The sequence below is a fragment of the Sciurus carolinensis genome, chromosome 2 (assembly GCF_902686445.1).
Source record: "Sciurus carolinensis chromosome 2, mSciCar1.2, whole genome shotgun sequence".
NCBI classification, from domain to species: Eukaryota; Metazoa; Chordata; class Mammalia; order Rodentia; family Sciuridae; genus Sciurus; species Sciurus carolinensis.
Genome location: NC_062214.1, coordinates 168,102,995 through 168,113,418, shown reverse-complemented (window position 1 = coordinate 168,113,418; position 10,424 = coordinate 168,102,995). Strand labels below are relative to the sequence as shown.

Sequence of the window (10,424 nt, the reverse complement as noted above, 5' to 3'; positions counted from 1 at the left end):
ACTTTCTCCGTCCGATTTTGGCAATTTTCTCCTTACTTCTTATTCTCCCCACCCGCCCAGAGCTGGGGATTGAGTCCCGGGGGTTCGCGCATGCTGGGCAAGTGCTCTACTCCTGAGCGACATCCCCAGCCCCTTCTCACTTCTTAATCCCTTTCACCCTCTTTTTCTCATATACCACTCCATTACCTAAGAGACCGAACAATTTATCCTTTTTTCCTGAAGGGCTGGAGGAAGGGAGAATTAGAGAACCGAACTGCGGGGACGAGGCAGAGTTCAAATCGTCCTGGGCTGCGGGGAGAAGGGGCAGGTGCACGAACGAGCTCCCCAGCAACCTTCCTGCCGACGTTCAATCCCAACTCCGTTCTCGTCGCCTGGACCGGGCTACCGCAATCCCGGGAGGAGGCGAACCGAGCGAGGACGACCTGATCCTCTGCCCGCTGCTCTCCTCGCACCTCGGGCCTCATTTTCACCCCCGAACTCGTCGCGGCGCTGGGCCTCGGGGCGGCGGCCACTTTGATTGTTACGCTCATTCAACTTCACAGAGTGCCCGAGGCCGCCGCCCAGCGCCGCCCGGGTCCCCGCGCGGGAAGGCGCAGAGGCGAGCAAGGCGCAGCCGCCGCCCGCGGTCTCCAGGCAGCCGCCCGCGTTCTTCCGGCAGCCGCCCGCGGTGGGGGAGGGGCAGCGGCGCCCGCGTTCTCCCGGCCCCGGCGGCCGGCGGAAGGGCCGCGCGTCGCGGAAGCGCGACCGCAGCTGAAGATCAGCTGCTGAGGGAGGCGGAGAAGCAGAGGGAGGAGCCTAGGGGGGAAGGGGAGGGAGGGACGGGACCGTCAGGAAGCCGCGAACGCCACCGAGTGTCTGCACACCTCGCTCTGTCTGCCATGGCTGGTTAAAGAACCATCCGGATCGCAGCGCGGGGGGAGGGCCGGGCGGGGGGAGCGGCGGCCGCGCGTGAGGCCGAGGGAGGGGCGGCGGCGCGAGCGGCGGCGGCGGCGGTTCCAGCATGAAGAGGAGAGCTGGCCTGGGGGGCAGCATGAGGTCAGTGGTGGGCTTCTTGTCCCAGCGGGGCTTGCATGGGGACCCCCTGCTCACTCAGGACTTTCAGAGGAGACGCCTGCGGGGCTGCAGAAACCTCTACAAGAAGGACCTCCTCGGCCACTTCGGCTGTGTCAATGCCATTGAATTCTCCAACAATGGAGGCCAGTGGCTGGTCTCAGGTAAATCAACCCCCTTCCCCTCCCCGCGCCTCCCGGCCCCCTTCCAGCCTCCCCTTTCGCTCTCCTCGCCACCCTCCTCCTGCCCTCCGTCCCCACCCCCTCCCCTCCAGCCCCTCTCCAGCGGTGGGCAGATTTGGTGTCAAATTAAAACCATTGCAGGGGGAGGGAGGGAGGGCGGGAGGAAGGGAAAGGAGAGGATGTCTTCTCCCTCTCTCTATATAAAAGACCTAAAATGGTTGACAGGTCTTTAATTCGCTTTATCCCAAGTGCAAAGTGATCTCCCCTGACGACTGCCGCCAGAGTGTGGGTCGCGGAGGGGTGCGAGGTTACCGCTTGACAAAGTTTGATGGCAAACTCTTCCTCCGCGTACTTTAAATGGTGCGGGGGGCATTTTTGGGATTTGGAAGGGGAGGAGGCCGAGGTGCGCCGGGGGCAAGGGGGTGCTGGAGCCCCCGTCGCCGGTGTCATGGAGAAGGGACCGAGGGCCAGGCGGTTACAGGGCCGGACGCCGAGGGTCCAGGGGCTGCGACCCGGGGTCTGGTGGGGTCGGCGGAGGGGAGGTGACTGGCGGGTTCCTGTTAGCCGCCCCCAGTGCTCTTAGGGCCCAGCTCCATCCCCTTTGGTGGTGTGGTGGCCTCTTCCGCGACTTGTTTTTATTATGGTCGCGAGAGTGGCGAGGACTCTGGAGGCTGAGGGACCCCAGCCTGAACTTGAATGCGCAACTCGCTCGGCAGGGGGTCGCTGAGCGACCCCGGGAGGCTTGTTGGCGGGAGCCAGGCACCCGCATCCCTTTTCCCTGCGGCTGCCCTTGCAGGTGGTCTGCGCTTCTCCTCCCTCCTGCCCAGCTGGGCCTGGTTGCCCCCAGGCTCCCCCTCCGGTGTGGGGAAAGTGGCGAAATCGAGACCGGGGCTCCGGCCGGACCGTGTAGGCCTCGCTCTCCCGGGGCTCCTAGCGACAGGCAGCTGAATCGATAGCCTATTGCTCCCGGGGAGGCCCCGGCCGGGCGGGCGGCGGCGACCGCTGCCCCGGGCGAGGTGCGCTTGCCGCCGTTGGGGGCGCTCGCCGACACCGTCCCCTCCCCCTGGGGGTCGTGGCCCGAGGCAAGGCGGGTGGGGATGAGCATACGCAGGGGGAGGGGGCGACTCCCCGAAACCCGGCTGAGGGGAGGAGGGCGAACGGGCGTTCCCGCTCGCCTTCTGTCCTCTTCCGTCCCTTTTCCTACGTTGGGAGGGATGCAGGGGGAGCCCAACGCTGGACGTGGCGCTTAGCTGCACCCAGGTCGATCCTCGAATGGCTTTCTAATTTGCGTCAGTAGGCAGCTCACCAGAAACTTCTGGGATCATGGCTGAGCATCTGTCTTAGCAAGTAACAGTCGGAAGTGACATGGGGGCGTACGGTCCAGTTTGAGGATAGCAGAGATAAGACTTCTGTGATGTGATCATTTCACGGCAAACCTGGAATTTCTCCAAAACTAACCTGCTTTTCCACCCCAGATCGTTTTCTCTTTGACTAGATAGACTTTGGCCCCATATCATCAGCGGAAGAAACCTGATATTACGCTTCAAACAGACCCCCCCCCACACCTCCCCGTACAAAAGCTTCCTTCCCATACACCACACTTATAAATTTTTATCTAATTTCAAGGGTACAAATGGAGAAAAACCTCTTTATTAAAAGAGGAAGTTTGGAGTTTTTCCCCAATTGCTTCTTTTGTATTCATAATACTCATGTCTTCTCAGACCGATATATTCCAACAGAAGTGTTCCCAGACACAAGTCAACTTTCCTACTGAGTGAGGCAATATCAGGGTACTCTTTCACAGTCGTCTAATCATGGTAATTAAATCATAATACTCACACATTGCCCGGTTTAACACATTTAAAAAATAGATTTATTGAGGGAAATTTACATAACAAAATTTACCCATTTAAAAAAATTGATACATTTTAAAAAGCACTAAAAAGTTATCTTCAGTAGTGGGGCACTGTGGCGACCTGTAGTCCCAACGACACAGAAGGCTGAGGCAGTAGGATCACAAGTTCAAAGCCAGCCTCAGCAATTTACAAGACCCTGTCTTCCAAAAAAAAAAAAAGGTGGGGCGCCGGGATGTTACACACCTCCCCCCCCCAAAAAAAAGTTCTCTCCATTTTCCACCAGTTATTTCTCCCTTTATCTGTGTGTGTGTGTGTGTGTATGTGTGTATGTGTGTGGGGGGGGAGTGCTGCTGGCCATCAAACCCAGGGCCTGGCGCATGCGATACCCGTAGCCTCACTCCTGTTATCCTTATGCAGGATCTTTCCCCGTCTTAAATGAACCTTTATTTTCTAGTCTTGGCTAGTTAACTTCCTTTAGCTTACAATTAGTCTGTAGAAGAGAGGGTCCTTTGCATAGGGCAGGCTCTTGTACTAGGTATTCTTTTCCTTACTTTTTTGGTCTGAGCTACCCATTTCCATCAGTGTTTCCTGGGTTCCAGTCTTCTTTGCCCATGGCTCCTCCCCTTTCCTCCCCCCACCCGCCCCACTCCCCACTCAGTTCTTCCTGTTTCCTTTTTATCTACTTCTGCCCTAGTTCTTGGTCCTTCCAGCAGGCTTTTCCACTGAACCCTCAAGTTTGGCTCCAAAGAACATGGAGTTTTGTTTAAAGCCTTCTTAGCCATTCACCTTCCATTATGAGTACAGCTTGTGTTAACAGGAAGTTCCTCCTGCTTGCTTCAGATAAGGAATCCCCCTTTGGGAGTTGTAATACACCTTAACTTGTTAAAGGTAATTATTATTATGTTTTTTTCCTGAGAAGTCCTTCAATAATCTTTCCAAGTTTAAAACTATTTTACCAATCATGTTTATATATATATATATATATATATATATATATATATATATATATATATTTTAATCTATCATTGTCACTAACACTTATCACCCGAGGAGGGAACACATAGTATGTTGAAGTTAATTCTATCTATCCCCAATAATTCACAATAGAATGGTGGGATACCACATTCTGGGAGGTTATAAGATGTCTTTTGTGCATTTTGTTGTTCTGTGTCTCATCTTCTCTGGATTGGTTAAAGCCCTTTGAGGGGGGCAGTTAAAATGATAGATTGTTCATAGTTTGTTCATTGTTTTCACTTATTAATTGGGTAGCTCACATTTTTTTGTAACTGACACATAGTATTTGATAGAATTAACTTAGACCCAGGGCAAAAATAATATTTGTATGATTCTGTGGCCATATAAAATGCTATTAAGAATTTCATGAGACTAGCAGTATTAAGACTAAACCAGAGAAAATCAGGACCCGGAAAAGGTGTTTTATTAGGAAGTAAGATTATGGCAGTGACAAGTAGGAGAATGGGTATTTGACACTGGAAAACATTAAAATGTTTTAATCTAAAAAGTGTTTTTCTTTGTTGTTGAGCAGAAAAGGGTGGCACTATGATACCATGTTAAGGCAGTGTGATGTAGTGGACATGTCATTGAAATCATTGTTGTCTTCTGTAGTTTGACCTTAGTTGAGTCCTTAAGCCTCTCTGAGCCGTTTCCTGTTTCCTGAGGTGTACAGTGGGAATTCCAGGGCCTACCTGGTCGGCTGCCGTTAGAGCTGTATTAGGTACAGTATAGATTGGGTGTTGAACAGTGCCAGGCCTTTCAGAGCAAAGCTGAGTTTTTCTTTCCCTTTTGTGCTTATGATGTGTGGTGTCATTCGTGGTTGACACTTGTTCTTGGAGTATTGGTAATAAACCTGTGCAAACTGGATAGTTTTGTGACTTTTAGATGAGAAATAAAGAGGCACAATGTGGTGTGGAAAGCACCTGGGATTTGATGTTACTTGATTTGAGTTGGAGGTTCTTCCGGTCACAGATTGTATGAATTTAGGCAAGCCACTTCATTTCTCATCCATAAAATGGATTTAACAGATTGCCCTAACTACTTGACAGGATGGTTGTAAGTGGTCAGTGAATGTTATATGTGAAAATGCTTTATAAACTACTTGGTGTAGTGAATGAGTGTTATTTTATAAGTCTGAGTTGTGCTTGATGATCATAATCTTTTCTTAAGACTATATGAGTGTTAGTCCTTTAAAGAATGGGGGAACAACATTGTTGAAGTGCTTTTTACAAGAGATCTTAACAATATTAAGGAGTTGGGATACTTCACATATTTAGGGAATATTTTGGTTTACCTTATAGGTCTTTGGTTGCATTTAGAATGTGCTTTATTATTGTGCTGGGAATTGAACCCAGGGTCTTGAACATGCTAAGCACATTTTCTATCATGGAACCACATCCCTAGCTCCTAGTATGTACTTTAAATCACTTTCATTGTCTCCTCTTTTCTTTTCCCTACAATGGGGTCCTTTATATATTTTCCTTTCTTTCTTTCTTTCTTTCTTTTTCTTTCTTTCTTCTTTCTTTCTTTCTTTTATTTATTTATTTTTTCTTGTCTGTGTGTGTGGTACTGTGAATTGAACCCAGGGGTGCACTACCACTGAGCCACATCCTCAGCCCCTTTTTATTTTTTATTTTGAGATAGGGTCTTAAACTAAATTGTCAAGGATGGCCTGGAACATTCAATCTTTCTGCCTCAACCTCCCGAGTCTCTGGAATGACTACTGGACTCAGCTTATGTTTGCTTTTTAAGTTTGAGGAGAATGAACGTTTTGGGGGGATTTGATTGGAAGACCAGTCAGAAAGTAGCTCTTTGTGTATATGATTTGGAATATAAACTGCCTTCCTACATTTTGTAAAGGGTTTGCACAAACAGTCTTAGTGGCAAATAAAAATAAAGATTCTGCTCTTTGTTGATGAGAGTTGCTATATTATTTCCCCTTCATTGAGGCTTAAGGCATTAGAACCTGTAGAGCTAGCAAATTAATAGCCCATAAGTATGAAGTTTTGAATTACAGTGAGAGATTATGATCTCTTTTTTGTGCCTATGACTAAATGTAGGAAAAGTACCTTCAGAAGCTTTTCAATAGCAGCTATGCTGTTTCAGCAACTGTGCTGTTTCAAAGTGTTAATTAAGTAGGAATTGTGAATGGGGAGAGACATTTAGTTGCATGGTCATAATGTTTATAAATGAAGATAACTATTAAGCCTCTGTCTCACATGGGCCTCTAACTTTATTGATCATAATAGGTATCCATAATTATGTAGAGATTAAAAGTATAAACCCTGGAGTCAGACTGCAGGGTTGAATACCCCACTCAACTACTTGCTTGGTAACTGGGTTACCTTTGACAAGTCACTTATCCTTTGTGTCTGTATCCATATAATAAGGACAGTTCCTCACAGGGTTGTAGTGAATAGTGAATGAAATAACACATGGACGTAGTTTGTGCTATTACTCTGGGTGCTACTGCGTCTGTTATTGTTGTTTCAGTGGAACATCACAAGAAGCTTTTAGGAAATTGCCATCAGTATCTAACATTTATTGCACATAGCACATAGTACAATGTGACAAATTGAGAAAGATCTCCATGAGGAGAACTGTTAAAAATGCTTTGTGAATATGCTTCACCATAAAGTCATCAAAGAGCATTCTGAAGGATCAAGTAGTAGCAATGATTATAATTATATGCTTAATTTGACCTATTAATTAATAGTCATTTCCTGTTGTCCAGTCACTAGTTACATCATATTTTTTGGAATCTATTTTATTTTTGGGAGTTGGGTAGATGAATTAGTTTATTTATTTTTTAATTTTATTTTTTGGTACTAGGTATTTAACCTAGGGGTGCTTTAGCACTGAGCCACATCCCCAGCCGTTTTTATTTTTTTAAAAAATTTTATTTTTGTTGATTAGACCTTTATTTTATTTATTTATATGCAGTGCTGAGAATCGAACCCAGTGCCTCACATGTCTAGGCAAGCGCTTTACCACTGAGGTACAACCCAGCCCCCTTTTTATTTTTTATTTTGAGACAATCTCACTGAATTGCTTAGGGCCTCACTAAATTGGCCCTAATGTGGATATTAAAACTGTTCAGGTCCAGTGATTAGCTATCAGGAAATATATGACCTGAGATGGAGCAGATTTCTGCCTTTGAAAAGCTGTCCTAGTATATACATTTTGACAAGGCGATTGGGCAATTGATTCTTGAGTTTTCTTCTGGACTTTTCTATTTACTGATAACCCATTGCTGTGAAGGTGTTATATTTTATTCTTTGATCTGTTTGTTAGTTCAGCAAATAACTTTGGAGTTTGTGAGATTGGAGCCTTGGGAAGAAGAAAGATGATGAATCAGATGTAAATTATGCTTTCAAACCAGATATGGTAACACATGCAGGCCTGCAATTTGGGAGGCTGAGGCAGGAGGATTGCAAGTTTGAGGCTAGTTTCAGCAACTTAGGAAGACTCTGGCTCAAAAAAAAAAAAGGATTGGGGATGTAACTCAATGGTAGAGTACCCCTGAGTTTAATACCTAATACAAATAACAACAAGTAATAGTAATAACAACCTTAGTAGAAATTATGTTCTCAAGACGGTTTTCTTTTAGGAGTGTTTAGTTCTCATTTTTAATAGTGCATGAGTCTTTTTAATTTTTTTCCCTCTGCCTTGTGGTACTTTAATAGCTATTTGATTTTTTTCTCTGGTTTGCAATACTTAATACAGGAAAAATGCTCTTTCCTGTGGAATTTGGTGGGAATGAAAGAAGGCCCAAAGAGATGGCCTTGGGTTCTTTGCTATGATAAATCAAAGGAATCACGTCATAAGGGTAATGTGAATGATCATAGATACATATTATTTGTTCCACTTGTTCTTCAAAGATTGCTAAATTTAGAATTATATCAGGGTCTTTCACTTCTACTTTTTTTTTTTTTTTTTTTTGCAGTGCTGGGGATTGAACCCAGGGCCTTATGCTTGTAAGGCAAGCACTCTATTTCACTTCTATTTTAACATAACCTAGTGAGATTTAACTGATGACTGTTAGTCTTGTTAGACATTATTCTTTTTTCTTTTTTGGTACTGGGGATTGAACTCAGGGGCATTTGACCATTGAGCCACATCCCCAGCCCTATTTTATATTTTATTTAGAGACAGGGTCTCACTGAGTTGCTTAGTGCCTTGCTTTTGCTGGCTTTGAATTCTCAATCCTCTTGCCTTAGCATTCTTAGCCACTGGGATTACAGGAGTGTGTCAGCATGCCCTGCTTAGACATTATTAACATCAAAAAGTTGTCTTTGTGTTTAGTATTGTTCAAAGGATTATTGTGGATTTGGTTGTTACTAGTGCATTTTTGATTGCTAAGAGCTTCTAAGGAGAGCAGTCACCCTCAGTAATGTATCCTGTATACTACTACACTGAATGGAGGTGCCAGCCCAGGTACACAAGTGTGATCATTCACTGATTATGATGATGATGATGATGATGATAATGATTGTTAGTATTATAATTTTGGTGCTGCGGATTGAACTCAGGACCTCTCCTACGATAAGTATCTACTCTATCTCTGAACTACATGCCCCCTGCCCCGTTCACTTAATATTGATAGATTTGGTTGTAAAGTACCATTGGAATCATTTAGATAAGGGAAACTTCAGTGACCAGTAAAACTTGATGCACATATGGGTACTGCTCTCTGAATTCCAAGTTAAGAAATTAGTATATTTATTTTCTTATATGTTTGGTGAGACAAAGAGCATGTTTGTTTGTTTGTTTTTGGTACTGGGAGTTGAACCCAGGGGCACTTTACCATTAGGTTACGTCCCTAGCCCTTTTTATTGTTTATTTTGAGATACAGTCTCTATAAGTTGCTAAGAGTCTTGCTAAATTGCTGAGGCAGACCAGCAATCCTCATCTCTGGGATTACAGGTATGTGCCACAGCACCCCACTAAGAGCATCTTTATAACAGCGCTTCCAACGGCTGGTGCACATGGCAAATCCCCCCCACCCCTACTGAGAACGGAACTCCAGGCATACTAGGCGAGTGCTCTACCACTAAGATATTCCCAGCCTTTATAAAAAAAATGGGTATTTTGGTGTTTTTTGTTTTTTTTTTTGGTACTGGAGATTGAACCCAGGGTGTTCTACCTCTGAGCTACATCCCTGCTTTTTTAAAATTTTGAGACAGGGTCTTACTATATTGCCCAAGCTTGAAGTTTTGATCCTTCTACTTCAGCCTCCTGAGTTGCTGGGATTATAGGCTTGCACTACCATGCCAAGACCCAGCCTTTTTAAAAGTTTTATTTTGAGACAGGTTCTTGCTAAGTTGCCCAGACTGACCTTGAACTTGGGATATTCCTGCCTCAACCTCACAAACCACTGGGATTTGAGGCACATACTACCACACCTGGCTGAGCCTGTAATTGAAGATTGACATCTGCAGAAAGTATGTGATTGATTTATTACATTTAACTGAATTTCAACCAACAAAAATAGGTGTCTTTCCTTCATATGATCATATGGAGGAGAAGAAAATATCTTTTGCTTAGGACTTAGATGAATTATGTGCTTCAGAATAAAGTGCTGTTTTGCTGTTTTAAAAAGTATAAACATGAAACAAGACCTCCTTTGCTCAGAGAGTAATGGTAAGTCATTTGGAAGTACTTTTCCACAGATAAAGCATCAAAAAGGGAAGTGTGACTCCTAGGCCAGATGAACTTGAAGCATAGTGTTCTTGCAGTGAAGTTTACTTCTATCAGTAGCAACTGTTCTATTTCTCTGAAAAAGCATTTCATTTCTAGGGTCAGTCATTGAGTGGGTGGGTGAGGAGGGTTGCTCTGTAGGTTCTGGTGTTGGTCTCAGTCTGGTCTTCATATCAGTTTTCTTGATCAGGGATTTAGGGAATGACTTGAGAGTAGTAGTGGTCACCTGTGGATCCCCACCTTTCCTTCTGCCTCTGCTTGAGCTCCTGCCCAATGATAAGGTGAGGTAAGATTACCTTATAAGGGTGATAAAGTAACTTGAGTTCCCTTGATTACCTTGTGCTGGGGTCCTTTATAATTAAGATTACCATATATCCTGATTACTTGGGACTGTCCTAAATTCTCCATTGCCCTGGTGTAATTGTTAAACTCTTTTTTTCATCATTTTTATTTTTTTAATAAGGAAGAAATTTCTCTCATTCTTAAAAAGTTTGGGTGACAAGTTATATGGCCACCTACTTAATTATCTGAGTTGTCTGGTATTCAAGTAACCAAAGCTGTAGTCTCTTTAAATCTTTGCATTCACCAATGAATGCCTCTGGTAGATAATCCTCCAAGCCAC

General features: G+C 44.9%; 1 protein-coding gene across 2 annotated transcripts in view; it reads left to right on the top strand.

Moving 5' to 3' along the window:
* Positions 1–922: 922 nt before the first annotated feature.
* Positions 923–10,424, top strand: part of Dcaf5 (DDB1 and CUL4 associated factor 5) — a 100,205-nt gene continuing 90,703 nt past the window's right edge. Inside the window, exon 1 of one of the 2 annotated variants that reach the window (XM_047539506.1) lies at positions 923–1,035. Coding sequence is in view for 1 of the 2 variants with exons in the window: in XM_047539505.1 (XP_047395461.1) it covers positions 1,001–1,214 (214 nt within the window). In the remaining variant the exon portion in view is untranslated. Of the gene's footprint in view, positions 1,215–10,424 lie in introns of both variants that reach the window. The other variant, XM_047539505.1, reaches the window with a different exon arrangement.